The sequence below is a fragment of the Larus michahellis genome, chromosome 4, assembly GCF_964199755.1.
Source record: "Larus michahellis chromosome 4, bLarMic1.1, whole genome shotgun sequence".
In the NCBI taxonomy this organism is placed as follows: Eukaryota; Metazoa; Chordata; class Aves; order Charadriiformes; family Laridae; genus Larus; species Larus michahellis.
Window position 1 is genome coordinate 21,029,027 of NC_133899.1, and position 18,821 is coordinate 21,047,847.

General features: G+C 49.6%; 1 protein-coding gene across 1 annotated transcript in view; it reads left to right on the forward strand.

Moving 5' to 3' along the window:
* The window catches only part of CFDP1 (craniofacial development protein 1), a 75,032-nt gene that overhangs the window by 10,714 nt on the left and 45,497 nt on the right, over window positions 1-18,821 (forward strand). Inside the window, exon 5 of the mRNA XM_074583266.1 lies at window positions 10,978-11,082. Coding sequence (XP_074439367.1) covers window positions 10,978-11,082 — 105 coding nt within the window. The remainder of the gene's footprint in view (window positions 1-10,977; window positions 11,083-18,821) is intronic.

Here is an 18,821-nt window from a genome sequence, read left to right on the forward strand (position 1 = left end):
GAGCTGGGCTGCCGCACTTTTCACCTTGGTGAGCTGCTCGGGAGAGCTGTGCAGAGCTGGTTAAGGACGGATTTATTCCCTTGTGCCGAGGAGAAGTGCTGACCTGTGCGCAGCAGCGCTGAGGTTATAACTCAGTTCTCTGCAGTTGTAATGCTGCTTCTTCGGGATTTCTTGGTGCTGCCCCTCGCTACTGAAATACTCTTTCTCTCTTTTTAATCTTAGCTCATCTGTGTGCTTGTTGAATATAAAGGAATGGCATCTATGTCCTAGACTGCTCACTCCTTCTAACCCCAGATCTGCTGTCCTCTTCCAGAACTTCAGTCCCTTGATCCCGACCCTTTTCAGGAGAGAGCAGGTGGAAGTGGCTGCCGGAGAAGCAGATGAGGCATCTGAGAACAGCTCCAGCTTTCCAAAGTCCTTCTTCAGCCTCTGATTTCCTTCTCAGTGGCTGTGATGTCCTGTCTGCTCCTTACATGACAACTGGGACCGACCAAATGGGACAAAGTTGGGAAGCAAAGGGGGTGTAAGCCAAGGAGTTTGGGAGAATACCTCCTATTTTATTGCTTTGAAGACAGCTAAGGTAGCTGAGCAATTGCTCCTGCTTCTGTTTCTTCCTGGCAAGCACTGGGCAGGAGTGGGGAGAATGCTGAGGCTGACAGAGTTAATGTGTTTCAAGGGGGGGAAAAAAGAGCAGGGAATTGACTCCCACAAGTCTCAGGATTTAAAGCTGGCACAGAGAACAATTTTAAAAATGTGTAATTGTCCATCTGTGTTCTTGCTCCATGGTCTCAGCATGGCTCAGTCAGATGTGTTAGGCTAATTAGCACGGAGAGAACACGTAATACCATTAACTCTCTCCTTACCTTGTGATGCTTTTCAGGAAAGCCAGCGGATGAATAATAGCAAGGGGTTGGCAGCACGCTCCCGCTTCTTGCTGGGTGTGAATCTTGGTCATTTGTTTTGTGCTCGTGGGGTTTTGCACAGCGCTGAGTGAAGGACAGTTGCTTTTAAAATCAGGAGAAAGATCAGTCGCTTGGATGTGTGTCTCTTATTGATGTTGTGTGATGCTGCAGTGTCAGTTCAAGGCTGATACGTGTGTGATGTGTTCCATGCGTGCTTTTTTTATGAAAGCCTTTAGAATCATAGAATGGTTTGGGTTGGAAGGGACCTTGAAGATCACCCAGTTCCAACCCCCCTGCCCTGGGCAGGGACACCTCCCGCTAGATCAGGTTGCTCAGAGCCCCGTCCAGCCTGGCCTTAAAAACTTCCAGGGATGGGGCTTCCACCACCTCTCTGGGCAACCTGTTCCAGTGTCTCACCACCCTCATGGTGAAGAACTTCTTCCTAACGTCCAGTCTGAATCGACCCATCTCTAGTTTTAATCCAGTCCCACCATTACCCAGCATCCTAAAAAGTCCCTCACCAGCTTGTACTGTATTGCTTATACATGTGAGAAGGTGGGGGAACATTATCAGAATCTGTCCTGAAGCCCTGTATTTGGAAAGCAGTGCCTTTTTTTTCCAGGTGGATAGCAAGTGATGCACAGCTTCCACCAGATGAAATAGACGGGTGTGCTCAGATTAGGTATGGAAGACAATGAACTGAACTAATAGGGGCAGAGGAAGAAATCACTCGTCCTATTTTGATGTGATTTTTGCAATGGCTTTGACTACAGTAGCAGGGAAGTGTTAGGAAAAGTAAGACAAATTTCAGTAGCCCCTTGAAAAGCTGCTCCGAAGTCCGGCCTCTCTGAGGACTTCGGTTTCGTGTTGATGACCGGTGATGCTAGATGTTCACAGGGTTTTATCCTCAGTCCTCCTTGGCTGAGGATTTCTGGAGAAATGTATTCTAGCCACTTTCCAGTGATAGCCCACTTCCTCAGTGAGGCTTGCACAGTGCAAAAACCTTGGCTTTTAAGATTTTTACAGAAATTTAATCTGAGCAGTAGGAGCCTGGGAATGATGCCTTGGGACCATAAGAGAAATCAAACCACCCAGAATTACATGGAATATCGATGTGACTGTTGTTTAGAGCTGGGAGTCTAAAAAGTGACTGGTTGCTTTTCTACAAACAAGCACCAAAGTGCTGATCTTGGCAAAACGGGGTGTAGGCAGCAGCCTGTTCCTGTCCTTATGCTGTTGTTATTCTTAGAGGTCAGAGTGTGCCTCGGTTATCCACAGTTTATATTGGCTTTTCCAATTTAAAAAACAGCTATTGATTTTTTTTTTTTTTTTTTTTTTTTTTTTTGCTTAAGCCAGTAAGTGAAAATATGTTACCTTTCAAAAGATGCTTAAGAATGAAAGGGTCTCGGGGGCACGTTTGGATAACCTTTCCTCTGTCTGCATCCATTCCCTGATGCTTCTGTCTGCATCCATTCCCTGATGCTTCAGAATTTCCTTGGGGAATCCTAATGTTGTACAATGCCGATGGGCACGACGGTGGCCCAGAGATGAGGTCATTAAGTGCGAGCAGGAGCTGTGTTGTGTGCTGGTTCATTCGTTAGGCATTTGCCTTCCTCAAAGGCAGCTGCAGAAATTAAAACTTTGTAAACAGTGTGAGAAACCTAGCCAGAACTCTGAGCCAGAGCACTTGCTTCTAAAGTAAATCATGTTACGGTCTGCTTAACGTGCTTTGAGAAGGGGAACGGCCTAACGAAAATCCTATTGAGGATTTTCATTAGTCGATGTGCAGATGAGGCTTCTGCTTGGATGGGGAAACTAAAGCGCAGAGGGGCTGTGACTTGCAAAGTGTTACACAGTAGTGCCAGCTTTGTCCAGCGCGTTACCTGGCATTCACCGACGTGCTGACTCCTGTCTTCCTCCTTTATCTTACCATGCTTTTGAAAATCCCAAAGTGACTGAGCAGTTGCCCACCTGAAAGGCATCTTATGCTCCTAATACGGTTTTGATGCTTTTAAGGAAATAATTGGTGTGTGCCGGCTTCGTTTGTGTGTTTTGGCTGGTAATCAGTGTGATGGAAAAGAAGGCTCAGCTGGGATCTCCTAAGGTGGGAGGAGTCTCAGAGCATCTCCAAAATGATGGCGTGTCCTCCAGATTAGCTTGGGCAGTTCTAGGGCTTTCAAACCTGTGATATCTGGGTGCCCCATCAGCTTTGAGAAGCATGGCCGACTGTTCTCCCATCTTCAGGTTCTTCCAAGTGTTTTCTGCCTGTGTTGTGTGTAGTTACTGTGGAAATATTTAAGAAAAAACCCCACCCTTCCCCAGTAGGTAAGGGAGGAGACGTTGTTTCTGTACCTGGCTCTCAGACAGCTTCCTGACTTTTAAAAATCTGGAAACGGAAGGCGCTTAGTGACCTATTCAGGTCTCACAGGGGCTCTTTTGCTATTCGTTAAGGGGATCTTTTGTCCCTCTGTTCATGCCTTCGTCGCAGGGGCCTCAGATCCAGTCCCAGCGTTTTGCTGCTTGCCATATTTCCCTTGCTTCCAAGCTGCTGCTTCATTCCTGACAGCTCCAGGCTCAGAAAGGGGCTTTTGATGTCTGGTGAGATGCTGGCAGAGCTTGCTTTGCAGCCCTTGGGCCTGGGGTTTCCCCTGTCGGAAAGTGCAGCTTGCGAAATGGATTATTTTTTTTTCTGTAACTAAGAGATTCTGAAGCAGGAGGGTTTCTGTGTTAGCCCGAAGGGAAAGCAAAGCTGTTCTCTGCCTTACTATCTCATTAACACATTACAAACCGAGTCAAGCTCAGCCTGGCCTTTTCCCCATGGGGATGCTTTTCCTTTGTAGCGTGTGCTGGCTCCTGTTGCGATCTGCGCAACCTTCGTGTCCAGTGTTCATAGCTGTAAGTTCTGAATTTTGAACCCCTGGCTCTTCAGACCTACAATACTCCTTACCTTGGCGGGAGAAGAGTCCTGCAACGTGAACGCTGCGCTGCTTTGCAGGAGTTGTGGGGCTGCAGGGGTCTGTCTTTCTTTGGGCATACTTGCAAGTTGTGGTTGACAGGGTCAGAGGAATGTCGCACTCACACCATCTGCTCACCTGAGCTGCTTGGCTTCCAGGTGCGTTCCATAATTTGAAGTTAATCCTTTTGGGAGGTACAAATAAAAACGACAGGATGCCTCAAAGACTGAAATGCAAAGCGCTCGTTGGGATTTGGAGCTGGCCAAGGGAACAGTTATCTGAAGAAGCAAGCAGAGACCCGATGTTTGGAGATATTTTAAACTGGGGTGGATAAAGCTCCAGTTAACGGGGAGGTGAAGCCCTGTGGGTCAGGGACTCCAGGGAGCCGCGTTTGATGTGCTCTACCTATCGCAAGCCCCAGTGGGAGCTCGGTCACTGGAGTGCTACTCCCCTTGGGATTTAGAGACCCTTTTTTGGAAGTAGCAAGCAGAAGCCCCAGAGGGGCCCGACAGCTTGATCAGCATCTTAGGTGGCAGCATTGTCCCTATGTTTTCTTTACATCTGTCACAGAGTCTTTGCCATGCAGGAGATGATGGAAAATTGGTCATTTCCCTCAAGGCTTATGAGGTTAGGACGTGGATGTCAAAAAGTACTTTTTATCCATTATTGATGTTAAAATACCATTCGTCTCTGCTTGTTTTCAGACGAATTGGTTTGAGATGCAGCTTGGGCAAGACTGGTTGGAGAGGAGCAGCACCAGGCAGGCAGCTTGGCCCTCGCCTGCCTCCGGGAGAGCCTCTGATAAGATTTGTTTCTTTTTAAAAACCAGCCAGCAGCTTCTGTGCAGAGAGACAGCCCACAAAATTATCAGTCGCTCCAGCCTGGTCTTGTCTGTGTTGCTTCAGGGAACAGGCTCAGTTTCCCAGGGAACAGCTTCTCCCACCTGGTTTGGGGAATGTTGGTTTTTCTCTGAAAGGGAGAAAACTAATATTTTGCTTTTGAAATTAGAAAAGTGATGGGGAGCTGTCAGTTTTAGCTCTGTTTGCTTTACACCAGGTAATCCAGCATAAAATAAATGCGTACCCAGTGTGCCGGCAGATGTGGCCTGGAGGTTCAGTTGTGTGAGGACTTAATCCTCTGCTGGAAGGCGCTGAACATGTGCGCTCCTGCGGCTTCGGGATCTTGCAGGCTGCAGCATCTGTCTGTGGAAGGCACCCAGAACGTGGCAGCTCAAGCACACGAGCCCACCGAAAAAATATTCAGACAAAATACTCCTCTTGGCTCAGAAGGCATTTGTTTTTTTTTACAGACCCCTGTAGTAGATGAGTATTGCTTGCTCCTCAAGTGATCATTCCCGAAGGCTGGAGGACTACTTAATGAGGCTAGACACAGATGGGGAATATTGGAAAAGCGTAATTAGCCTCATTTTCCCCCGCCTTGGTCTGTGATTCCCCAGAGCTAACAACATTAAGATCATGTGGAAAGTTTTATAATTGTGTCAGGTCTAAACTGGGGCAGGTTTCCCAAGTGAGGGCTGTGTGTCCTGAGTACGAGTGGTGAAGAGCTGGCTTTTTTCAGATTCCACTCTCGCTCGCCCTTTCTCAGCATGGAGGTCAGGGGAGATGGTACCTTTGTGCCGCTGAGATAAGGGATCTTAACTATCTTCTCAGCTCCAAGTCCCCTTATACCCAAATACCACCACGTGTTTTCTCATCAGGATGTGCACCAGGCATTTTGGTTAGGAGAGTGCAGTTGTGTTGAGCCACCTGGGGGTAAATTGGAAAGATTTTGGCACTTGGGATACATAAGGTTGCTATTACACAGTAGGCTACGGGCAGAAGCCTGCAAGCCTTCTTGATGTGGCTGTTTGTCTTTCCCAGCTTCCCCTGTCCTGCCTCCGAGACCCTTTTCCCGTCCTTGCAAGGATGTGGCTCTGCTGATGAGCTTCCGTAAGGGCTCACAGGGCACCTCGCTGCTCACTGCTGAGCTGGGCACTTCCCTGACGCGCTGCGCCCTTGGCATCCCTCACCCCGGTTCTGTTTCTTGCAAACAGGACTGGATTCAGTGTGCTAGAGCAGAGGCGCCTGACCCTTGCGCTGGGGTGAATCCCGGGGTGTGGGTGATGTGCTGTGCCAAGCGAGCAGGAGTGGGATGATGTGATGGATTGGGCCCTTCCTCTTCCCACCTAGGAACTCTGCACCTGGTGTAAAGACCAGAACGCAGGAGAAAAAACTGGTGTATCAGGCTTACTCTGCCACTGAACCGAAGCACGACAATTCGGTTTTAAGCCCTGCAGATTAGCTGGAGCTGTGTGAATGCGGTGCTCATTTTAGCCTGTATTCCTCCTTCCTTCTAGCTGCGTACGTGGCTGAGGGGACTGCTGGGAGCAGATCAAACCCTTGTTCTTAAATTAGGATGCTGCAGTTCAGTACTGTAAGTTGGTGGAACTGTGGAACAGCTTCTGGGACAGCCCATGACAGCACGCGGGTTGTCTTCTTGTGGCTTGGTACCCAGTGTACCTAACTGGGGCCTCTTCCCTGCACACGGGCTGCAGTTGGTAAATGTAAAGGGAAGGGTGAGAAGTTCTTCAGTGGAAGATGGTGCCCAGCTGCAAGTACATTACTTCCAAAATGGAAGAATGCCAAGCACCAGTATAGGTTAGGGGCGGACATGCTGGGAAGTAGCTCTGAGGAGAAGGACCTGGGGGTCCTAGTAGACAGCAAATTATCCATGAGCCAGCAGTGTGCCCTTGTCGCCAAGAAGGCCAATGGTATCCTGGGCTGCATAGGGAAGACTGTGGCCAGTAGGTCGAGGGAGGTCATTCTCCCCCTCTACTCTGCACTGGTGAGGCCACAACTGGAGTATTGTGTCCAGTTTTGGGCTCCCCAGTTCAAGAGGGATAGGGAACTACTGGAGCGAGTCCAGCGAAGGACAACCAAGATGATTATGGGACTGGAGCATCTCCCTTATGAGGAAAGGCTGAGAGAGCTGGGACTCTTTAGCCTGGAGAAGAGAAGGTTGAGGGGGGACCTGATTAATGTTTACAAGTATCTAAAGGGTGGGTTTAAGGAGGACGGAGCCAGGCTCTTTTCAGTGGTTCCCACTGACAGGACAAGGGGCAATGGGCACAAGCTAGAACATAGGAAGTTCCGTTCAAATACACAGAAAAACTTCTTTACAGTGAGGGTGACAGAGCACTGGAACAGGCTGCCCAGGGAGGTTGTGGAGTCCCCTTCTCTGGAGATTTTCAAGACCCGCCTGGATGCAGCCCTGAGGGATGTGCTTTAGGCAATCCTGCTCTAGCAGGGGAGTTGGACTAGATGATCTCTAGAGGTCCCTTCCAACTCTGAAGATTCCGTGATTCCGTGAAAACAGCAGGCGAGGTGGGTAAATGCTTGGGTACCACTTTGAGCTTGGTTCAGAGGTGAAGGGTCCTAAGGAGGACGCCTGTAAGTATTAGAGGCACTTAGTGATCTAGTTTCTAGTGTATTTGCCTTATAATAACTTTTAAATATAGAAGACCTTTCTGTTTCACAGTTGCACCTTGTACAGTAGCATCATCTGTGCTACCAGGCTCCAGCACGGTTCAAAAAATTAATAACTGTTCTGCGTTTTGAAAGTCTTATTATGCAATTTAATAGCATAGCAGTATAATGAAATCTTTACGGGAAAGTGATGAGAGCAAGTGGTTTTGTGTGTGATTACAGGGTCTGCAAGTGGGCGAGACACTAGCTACTTGTTTTACTGCTGACAATATACTTATTTTCATGTTTATTCCTGGATTACAATGTGTGAATAGCATCCCAGTAAACAGTCAGGCAAATAGTTATTTATCAAGTATTTAAAAGTGAAAGGTCTTGTAATTTTCCTTAGTAATGACTGTGATTTCTTCCAGCTGGATTAATGGCTCCCATTTCTCCCCATGGAGAACAAGAAGTGTTTTGGTTTCTACATGGAGAGTTATTGTCTCCCATAATAATGCAGACCGGAGGATTTTTTTTTTTTTTCCTTCCTGGCCTGGGATCTGGGAAAGGTTGAAATGTGCACAACCTGAATTAATACCTTGTAAAGCCCTTTAATATTCTTTCTTTTGTCATTCTTGGTGGAGTGGTGCAGAAGCCGCTGCTGGCATCAGCCCAGCGGCAGCCTGCCTCAGAGCTGCTTTTGTTTCAGTTTATGAGGCAATCAGTGGGTCTTGTGATGGAATCGCCTTGAAAGGTCACTTTTAATTACATTTCTGACGCATTCCTCTGTTCCCAGCTGGGCAGTCCTGGTGGAACAGGTTGCCCGCAGCTTTGCATCTCAGTTTCTACAGCGGACAATTTCAAAAATACATGCTAGAGCAGCTGCTGGCAGGCCAGAGGGGGAGAAAAAAATTGAGCAAAGTGTTCTATTCTGTGCCCAGCCGCAGAGGAAGCAAGTATCGAAGCCTGAGTAATCCCTCAGTAGCAACCCGTCTCGTGCCCTTGGATAGTAAAGTGATTTCTTTGCTGCGGAAGTGTCTGTCGTCAAAGGGCCATGCCAGACCCTCCCTGCGCATCACGTTGAGGGGCCTCAGCAGGTGGAGGATCCTCCTTTCTCACCCTTTCTGGCTTTGACCATCTTCCTGCTCCGAGAGCTGTGGCTTGTAGAGCTGCGGCTTGAAGAGCTGCTCCAACCAACGGCGTGCTGACTCTGTAGGTTACTTTTGCAGGTTGGCAAGTTTTTCGTGTGCATCTTAGCTTCATGCCTTCCTTTTACCTCAACTGGTGGGATGGACGTCAGTCAGTTTTGTCTCTGGCTTAGAGAAGACTGAAGGTACTCCTGAGGTCAAGACCAAGGGGCCCGACATTTAGATCCTAGCTCTGCCACAGGCTTTGAAGACCTGCTCCCTGTTGTGTGTGTCCAAATCCTCTAAGCTATTTAATTGCCGGATTCCTGTTAGTTTGTGGGAGCTGAGCTGGGCTGTCATCTCTTAGCCCAAAAGCGCAGTTAACGGCGAGGCGTGCTTTCTGTGACCTCGGCTTCCTTTCCCTGCCTCCTCTTGGTCCTTTACTCTTCAAGTCCCAGAAACCTGCTGAGACCTAGCTCAGGAGCAGGTCCCACGGCTGCATCAAGGCTAGCGTAGAGGGTTTTATTTCCAGGCCACGTAGTTACTACACTACGCCTCTGAAATTCCTGTGTGCTTGGGCTCAGCCTGCTGTTTCTCACGGCGGCTCCTGCGCTTCCTGCATGCCGGGGGTGGGCCCTGATGGTACAAGAGGGCAGGGGGGTGACAAGAGGAGGGGGACCATGCCGGGAGCCCACGCTGCAGAGTACATGCGAAACGGTGCTGCTCCCCAGCCGGGCAGGGGACGGAGCCAGCCCCTTGGATGCTGCGCTTAATACAATCCCCCAGCCTATTTATTTTTAATCCGAACCCGGCACTGGTGGCTGGGGGGGCTCTGTGGGGAGTTCTGCCTAATTGCTGCATGAAGATACTGAGTTTATTCTGCCGAAGGAAATTGGTGGACGTAGAGTAACCTTCGGGGTATGACTGCTGCCTGGCGTGACTGTCCTTGCCGAGGGCTGTGACTGGGTGGTGTGTTTGGGGCGTCCTAACTTGTGACAATGCTGTACCCAGGCTTTTGTTCCTTCCTGAACTGCTTTTTCCCACCCCACCCCTTTCCAATCTGATCAGCAAACACTTCTAAATATTCATAACGTGGGATTTGTCTATCCGCGTGACTGCTGCCGGTTTGAAAGGCATGTGACAGTGCAGGGGGGCGAAACAGGGTTAATCTCCTCCTGCACTGGCAGAACAAGGCTGAGCAGGAGGTGTACAGCACAAGAATGTATTCTTATTTCTGAACGTGCCTTTTCCACTGTGTTTGCAGTCTGGGGCGATTGAGGAAGAACAGTTTCCCTTCCCTAACAGCTTCTTCAGACGCTGATTCACTCTCAGGACAGGGACGCGTGTGCACTAGTTGCGTGCAAGTGGGATTTAGGGGCATCAGTGCCTCCAGGCTTCGCAAATAACTCCACAGCGCTTTCCTCGCTGCCAACCCAGCAGTAACCCAGCGAGGTTTGCAGGTCCTTGGCTTTCTCTGCGTCCATCACCCAGTTTCCACACAGAAATGGGTGGGCAGGAGGCAAACAGTGATTAGCCTGATTTGTAACCGGGGCAGATCCTCTGAGCAATGAGGTTTTCAGCCTCTCGTCGGCACATGCTCTACACCAGGGACGAGCCTGACCCACCCTTGCCGGCAGCAGATGCACCCAGAGCCCACGGAGCTGCAGGGCCTCAGAGATGCTCGCAGCCTTGTGCTCCAAGGGAGCAAAATTGTTAGCTTGGCAAAGGGGGGCACCTCATTAAGAGCTACTGAGAGTGTGAAAAGCGTGTTGCTGGAGGCAGGTCATTGTAAATGGGGGCTAAAGTAGCTGGGGCTTTCTAACAATTAATTATTGAGTGGTTTTCTAGAGATTCTTTCTCATGTTTGTAATTCATTCCCTGCTGTAGATGCCGTATTGACTTATAATTTTTTTGAAGTTCAATATTTTGCGCCCTCGGGGCCTCAAACAAAAATTAACACGAAAATGAGAGCAAATCTCTGCGTTCTGCCTCGTCAGAGCCTTCTCTCCCATTCCCCGTCCCCTCAGCCACTTTCCGTGCTCTGGTTTGGGTTGCAGATGTTGCCAAGCCCGGGTGCTGTGGGCTGTGAGACGTGGGCGGCAGAACAGCTGTGGCAGAAGAGCTGCCTCACTGACCAACAAATGAGGAAATCAAGAGCCCAATTAAGAGCCTGGAATTGCCCCCAGTGACCTGAGCAGAGCATTCAGTAGCTGCTAGTGAGACAGGCCTGTTTGAATGAATAAGCATTCCTGTTCGTTTGAAGAAAAAGAAAAAAAAACAACCCTCCTCCCCCAGCTCTAATTAGCTACTCTTTTCCTTTTTTCTGCCATGAATATAGAGGGTTTGTCACTGGAATGAAATCTTAACAAGATGCGTGTTCTTGAGCTTGCAGCTGATGGAGGTGGTCCCTGGGCAGGTGGTGTGGGGAACTCCTCTACCTGTTTTCTGCGTTTCCTTGCTGGATCTTTGGTTTTGCTGTTGTGAGTATGGCTCTTCCTTACCCTCTGGTTTATCTTTTTTCCTCCACCAGAGTGACTAAAGAAGTGGACTCAACCTCAAAAGAAGCTAAATCTTTTCTGAAGCAGCAAGAGAAATGGCAGGCAGCAGCTCCAGCTGCTTTTCCGACAGTCTCTGGGTGAGTATGTGGTTTCTTTACGCAGGTATGGACCCTTAGCGAGAAAGACAGCGCTCAAGTCTACATAGGCTCTGTGGTATTTAAGCTAATGGGTGTTTGTTTTCTGCAGGATTTCAGTGGGAGCAAGACTAGGCCTGGAAGGTGTGTTAATGTGGGGGGCGGGGCGGAAGCAGGAGAAGCAACCCATGGGTCCCAGTGACTCACTTCATATGTTCAGGCTCGAATTTCTCAATCCTCGTAAATCATTCATCCTAGTGAGGAAATACTGTTTTGAATGTCTTGAGCGGCCTGATGAAACTGCAGGTAGCCAAGGAACATGCCTGAGACTGCCTGCAGTCCCTTTGAAAGGTGCTTCTCTGGACCATAAAAAGCCACGACAGGCTGGGCTCTGGCTTCTTTGGGGGAGCATTTGAATGAGAGATGCTTTTGCCTCTTTGATGTCTTCTAATATGAATTCGATGTGGATTTGTCACTTTCCGTTCAAGCTCTAACACCTAATTCTGAGATTATCATAATGTTTGTCAAAGGTGCAAAGAGGTCAGGTCCCCTGTGCATCTGACATGCCACTCTGCGGCTCCTGATGAGCTTGGGAGATCACCCGCTCCTCCGGAACAGAGGAGATGCTTCTGTGTTCCAACAATGATTTTTATTTAAGTCAGTCATTTGCATTTATATTTGGAAGACATAAGCTGCGTACGATTTGGTCACATAGAAACGAGACCCATCAAATAAATACATTGTCCTTCCCATCTGCTGAAGAGCGATTCTCCAGTGTGAGTTGAGGCTGCCTTTCCCCGAGATAGGCTGTTATTCAGTTGCTGCAGCTGAATTGTCACTCATTTTTTTTCCAGCTAAGTGTTGCAGAGCTTGTAGTTAGCTCAGGGTAGTGAAAGCACAGTATGCGTGTGTGTGACTCTTGACAGCTGCCGTTCCCTGAGATGAATGAATGCATAGATGAGCGTAGTCTTGTTGCTGTTGTTCACGCCGCACAAGGGTTCGTCCCTGCAGAGGTCATTAATTGTAACCCAAGTGTTGTGTATGGGGTTTTCTGCTGGAAGAACTTGCCTTGAGTCAGACTGGCATCCTGTCTTCAACTTGGGCAGCCACAGAGGTGGTTCAGGTGGCAGCTGAAGTTAGGGAAGCTCCTCGTCATGTGGACTGCTGGTGGTCTTGTGTCTTCAAACCTGCCTTCCAGTTCCCCCAGCAAACACGCTGCTGCTCTGAGTGCAGGCAGGTTTGGTGGCTCACTGGGGGAGCCCCATGGGCTGCTCACCCTCCTGCTCTGCTGGCATCTGTGTTTCCTCCTCTATCAACTGGCCCGGGGAGGAGGTGGGTGGCCAGTGTGCCTGCACAGCCTAGTCATTACCGAGGTGATGGCTGCTTGTGCTGGAGCTCTGCTTGCTCAGGAGAAATAGCCGGAGCCCAGTTTGAGTTAACGCTGCAGACACTTGAAGTGAAGGATCCACATCAAATGTGGAAAAAATGGAATAAAAATCAATATAAGAAATAATGAGTTCAAGGACTCCTTTAACTTTCCTCCGGTGCAATTATTTTGGAAGCAGCTTAATTAGGTCATCCTTCAGCTTGCTGATGTGTGATGTCCTACTGGCAGTTGCTTGCCCAGAAAACGAGATGGCCTGGCTGTGGGGAAGGGAGGGGAAAAATACCCTGGGCTTGTATGGCTTGCCTTCTTTCAGAGCAGCAAACGCTGATGCAGTGCAGCCCCGTGTGCCTTCCCTTTCGCAACCTGCTGCAGAATATCCTGGGTTTGTGCAGTGATACGGCGGCAGCGGTATTTTGATCCACGTATGGAGCTGCCCAGCGCTCTTGAGAGTTTACCAGGAGACTGTCTGGGGCAGCCTGGCCAGCGTGTGCCCCCTGGTCTGCGAGCGCTCCAGGGAGTCTTCTACCTTGGGATAGCATCTGAGACTGATCCCTGAGATTGCCTTTGGGCTTAGGAGGGTGCTTCCAGCTGGGAAGTCAGCCAGGGTATTTTCAGGTGAGAAAATTACTAGCAGGCTTGCAGTGTTCCTTCAAGCCAGAGGCGAGTCCCTTATGTTAAGAAAATTACAAAGGTCAGGTTTTAGACTTGGAGCCAAGCTATTGTCCAAGCCCTCCTCCCCTGGAGCAGAGAGCCACAAGCCTCAGTGACGTGCCAGAGCAGCACCTGGGGACCGACGGAGCCCTGCATAGCCTGATGGTTCTTTGCTGGTGCCCTTTGGCTACTTAAAGTTTTGCAGGAGAGGGTGCGTTTCTCCCTTGTGCATTAGAGGAGAGCCCTGCTCTGGGTCAGTGTCACTGGAAGGCACCGAAAAAACATGTGCTTTGGGATCCTGGATGTAGATGTGCCTGTGGACACCCGCTGGGCTGTGAGCCATTGTTAGACCCCAGGAGCTTTGTCAGCTATTTCAAAAAAAAAAAAAAAAAGCCTTGCCCTGTGTGTAGGGAATTCAAGCAGCTAAGAGTGGCCTCTCCATCTGGCTTTTCTTTCTTCACCTTGCAAGCAGCTCGCATTATTTCTGGATGCAGCCAGCCTACCCTGCATTTATTTAATTTCCCTTCTCTAAACAGACAGAAGTAATCCAGGAAAGCAGCGGTCACAAAACCAAACATCCGGTTCCCCATCTCCACGTTACGAACCCTTGCAGCCTAACTGGTCCAGGGGAAGGGATGTTTGGGGCTGAAAGTGCATTTCCTGAATGTGTTTAACATCCATACCGGATGTGCTATAAAAAGCTAGATTTGTGCTTGTGAGGGACATGGGGGTGGTTGGAGAATAACTTAAACACTTGGCTGTAATTAAAGCCATGAGTACAAAACAACCCACCCAGTTCTCTCAGCAGGGTTTGCTAGAAAGGTCAGAAGCCTTTGGTTCCCAGGGATGTGATGGTTTCCCAGCCTTCCCATTATTCCCATCGTGTCCTCCCGTGACGCCCAGCTAGGCAGCGGTCTGTCAGCAGTGGGTATCGGTTGGTTGGAGGGGTTTGGGGCTATTTCTCTCTTCCAGCAATGTTTCCGTAGTGCTCTTAGGTTGTGTTAGGCTCTCACGGATGCTGTCAGAGGTCTTGGATGTGATGAGGGGATCCACCGATCCCTTCTAATTTGCTATCACAAAAACCGGGTGGTAGGCTCCCGGTATTCAAAAAAAGCCTTCCACCCACCCTGCTATACCTTCTCACCTGCCTATGTGTTTTAGGGCCTGTTTCCCATCCTTACCACCCCTCCTGGGCCTTTTGGGGGCAGCAAGAGCAACTCCTGGCTGTAAGTATGTGACCTAATGGAGGGGTCAGTCAGCTCTGTGGGCATCCCCAGAGCTCTTATTGCTGCTTGCTGCCCTCTCCCCCCGGGCCAGGCGGGGACCCACGAGCTGGCTCCATCATCCTCTGCGCTAGTAATCCTATTTTGCAACACCATTTCATATTCAGAGGATGTTAAAGCAAATGAAATCCTCCGCGCAGCTTACTGCAGAATGACTGTGTGCGTGTACTCGTGCACGTGTGCCTTGAGACGTAGTGGCCGGGGGTTGGGGGGGGTTGAGCTACAGGCTGGGAAATACCTACACAGACCCATGCTCTTCGGCGTGAGCGGCTCCCATCCGCCCGTCGGTCCCTGCTGCTTGTCAAAGTGTTTCTGTGGCAGTCCTAAAAACTCAAAAAACCCACATAGTTGGTGGATCTCTTTTGAGATTCTCCTCTAGGCAGCTGTTTCTACACGGCCTGAACAGGAGCCAGGAAGAAAAAGGGAGGTTTTTCACTGGCTTTGTTCTTGCCTTTGCTTATTACCAAAACCATTTGTAATTAAACCTGGACTTGCTCACTCAGCCCAGCTGTTGCTTTTCTGTTTGATCCTGCCTGAAATTGCAGTGGTGGATGTGTGACCTCCTAGGCCTTTTCATGCCTCGTAGGCTGGTATAAACACAGGGTAAAATCTGCCTTTGAAGCAAGTGGGCACCGCTCCCACGGAGCTCAGGAGCTGCGGTGCTTGCCGACACCGGGGCTGAGTTTGGTCCGTGAGGGTTTGGACCTCAGTGCAAGACCCAGCAGGATGAGGCACTGCGAGAAAGCTCCGACCCAGAGACACATACATGCCCTAAACAAAGCAAGCAAGATGAAATCTAGCCTGTTCATCATGGCTGCTTTCCTCCCCTCGTAGAGCAGCTCATGCGGACTGACCATTACATGGTGTGAAAAGCTTCAGGGCTTTGTTTTTAGAAGTCATTTATTCTGCTGCATGCTGGCATTGGAGTAGAGGGACTCCAGCCCGAAGGCATCTGTCCATGGCTTCTCTCCAGCCTTCAACGTGCAGGAGGAGGAATGGTGGGAGGCTATGGATGGTGGGAGAACCTTCAGCCTGTTTGCAGCCTCCTGACCCGTTACTGCGATTTCGAAGCTAACCTTCCCCTCAGGCCTAGGAGCTGCTTTGCATCCAAAGCTTTTCTCTTGTGAAAGGTGCTCGTTCTGCGGGAGTTGGCTGGAGCTAACTGGATCCCTTTGCTGTCATGACCAACACTGGTTACTTGAGATCTTAAGTGGACGCTGGTGAAATGGGCACAAGCTCTCAGCTTCTTTAAGCCTCAGATGATCTAGAGCAAGAGCTGCAGCACTCGCATGCCTCTAGGGAGCAATTTCATTTCACAGCAAGCCCATGGGCTTTTTTCCTTCAGAAAGCAGGAATTTACAGTCCAGTTTGAGCTCAGCATGAGCTGCGAGCGGTTATTTAGCTAAAACTCTTGCACATCTTGCTTGCATGGGCTCAACGAGGATGCAAATCAAGTAACCAAGACCTTTGAGGGGGCTGGAGGTGGGTTTTTTTTCAGGAGTCACTCAAGCAATTGAATAGCTCTGTTCTTGTTAGTGATTTCAGGGCTCCTCAGCTTTCTCTTGCGCTTCCCTTCCTGCGCTCCAGAGAGTGCTGTTCTCCCAGGCGGAGAGATGCGGCCCCTGGCACCACAGCCAAACCTCTGGGGGCGAGTAGTACACGACATTTTTTTCTGTGCACAAGATGAACCAGCCAGGGGCAACAGCCGTGTGCCCTAGAGCTAGTTTTACTTCTTTCCTATTCGTACACCTTGGTTGTGAAAGATTAAACGTGGTGGTGGCTGTTCCAAGCATGTAATTTCTCTTCAGGTCTTAGATCCTTTGTTGTTTTTATTTTTGTTTTAATTATTCATTGTTAGTGTCTGTCTACTGGCTTATGCGTATCCACTCCTTGAATCCACGCGGTAATGAGGCTGGGTGATTTTTTGGAGTATCTTGGGTTTATTTGCTAGGTGGACTGAAATTAATTACCCGACGGGGATCAGTGTGGAAAGGTGTTTGTAAGCGCGGGGAAGGGGGTGGTTTGTCACTAGGGAAAATGATGGTTGGTTCAGTATTGAAGAGAAGGGTTTCCATCAGCCGTAGTAAATAAGATGCTGATTGTAAAGCATTCCAAACAACCTTATCCTCCGAACATCTGCCTCCCCTCTTGAAGTCAGCATGGACCAAGGCTTCCAGCATCACACGAGATCAGAGCCTGCAGCGCAGAGGATGCCCATCTCCGGCTGGCGCAGGTTTGGTGGCAGCAAGGGCACCGGTGTGGGCTTTGCAGCCCTGCTGAGAAGCAAAGTAAGTCTTTGCCCGTTCTCCGAATGCTTCTTGCTCTTGAGCTTATGTTAGGCCTTTTCCGATAAGAAAGAGAGCTCTGAGTGTGGGAAGTTCCGTACCCACTCTCCCAGACTCAAAGCAGAACGTGCACTAAACATCCTTCTTTTAAACTAGTCTCTTAGGAGCAATCCTTTCTTGTTCTCAGGCTAAATGAGTCAATGCCTTCTACCCCAGCCTCTATGTTGCAATAGAAATGAATGAGATTTTTTAGCTTCGTTCCGCTCTTTCCTGCGGCCATGCTAGCAAGCGTGTGGTTGCTTTTGCTTGGGGCAGTGGCATCTTATTGGAAAGAAGTTTAGCAGTGCTCGTATGGCTCCGTGCCTTGCTTCAGTCCTCTGTCTTGATGTGGCTAAGCTGGATCCCCAGGCCGGACTAACTGGGATCAGCTGTTTCTTTTTCTAGTCTCGTTGGAGGTTCAGCAGAATGGAATCTCAGCTATTTGAGGACTTATACTCTCTAAAGCATCTGTCTTATAAAATACAAACAACCCCCCACCAGTCTGGGGCCTTTGATAATTCCCCAATGAAAGTCGTGGGGCAGTTTTCCCTCAGGGCAGCACAGGTTTTATGAGGCTTATTTTCATTTGCTTTCATCTCTTAGATCATGAGCATTTCTCTTTCTCCCTCTGTGAAAATGATTGAGGAAATTAACTGCTAATGGGGAACGAAGCCAGCTGTATTTTTATTCCAGACCCCTTGCAAGGTTGCGAAGGGAAGCCCCTGTATCTTCCCATGTTAGACTCGGTCTGTTTGGAGTGAGAGGGGCAGCCTTTTTTTTTTTACGGTGAAAGCCTGGGATTGGAGGTGGATGCTGAGAGCTCCTCTTCCCAGCTGTGCCACAGCTTGGGGATGTGTCTACCAAGGAGATTGTTTCCACTCCTGCCTTATTTTGCTTTTATAGTGCCTCCTTGCATATTAACTGAGCTGCACCGTGTCCCTTGAGTGTCTCCCCCATACTAGATGTTTGTGTTACATTGTCTTGCTTTCCCACACTCGTGTTCCTCCCTTTTTCTCACGTCAAGGAACAAGTTCAGCCGAATCATCCTTCATAAAATATGAACCAGCTAAGTAAGGCTGGAGTGGCAGTCGGAGCCGAGCGATGCTCCCTGCTTTCAGGCAGCCTGGTTGCCCCAGGCTTTTCATACTAGTGGCTTCATTCATGGAAAATCACATACTGGTGGCCTCATTCATGGAAAAATCAGCACACCAATATTTTCCAGCCCATTTGTGAGCCAAAACTTTGATCTGCTCGCTAGGTTGTCAGCCTCATGCAGGACCAGGCTTAGAAAACCGGCATGCCCAGGCTGGCTGGCTTGATGTCAAGCAATTAGGGTTAGTTACCAACTGAAATGCCGGCTTTCCCCCTTCCTGTCTCAAAGGAGATGTTGGTGCGACTCCGAGCTCTCAGAGGGTGCGTGGTCTTCCTCCAGAACTCCAGCCTCTTTGATGGCAGCAGTCGCCGCAACCGTTCTTTTGTTCGTTTCCAGAAAAAAGCTCCAGAGAGGCTGAGCAAGTGTCTGCCCCGGCCGTGGGGATTTCCCTCTGCTGGTTCCTGGCCGTGAGGATGGTTAGCATGGCTGGAGTTCACTTCAGAGTCCCCGACTTCTTGCACTCCCCTTACTTATTCCTGCCCCAAACCCTGAGCCTCGGGTGAACTGGTGCGCAGGCTGAGCTGAAAGGGCACCTTAAGCAAGCACCAGACTGTCTCAAGCTCTCCAGGGTGCTCTAATCCGGTCTGCCAAGCCATGGAGTACTTTATTTCCCTATCCAAGGAGTTTCAAAGCCTTCCTGAAGCGTTGGGTTGCAGCCCAAGTCGGCTTTGCCCCGCAGCCCTTGCCATTGCGCTCTTCAGAGCGAGCAGGGTCCTCGGGGCGGTCGCTGTGCCCAGGGACCCTCTGCGGAGGCAGATAACTGGTGTTGCGTTGGCAGCAGCCGCGCAGACGTCCCTCCGGGTGTGCGAGGACGTGTGCGAGATGCTCTTGTACCCACTGAGGCAGGGAGTGGAGGGAAGTGATTTATTTGAAGTTTCTATTGGAGACGGTTGGTTTTTTTTCTGGGGATCTCAGGGGCAGAGGCATTTTGTCCCCTCTGTTCT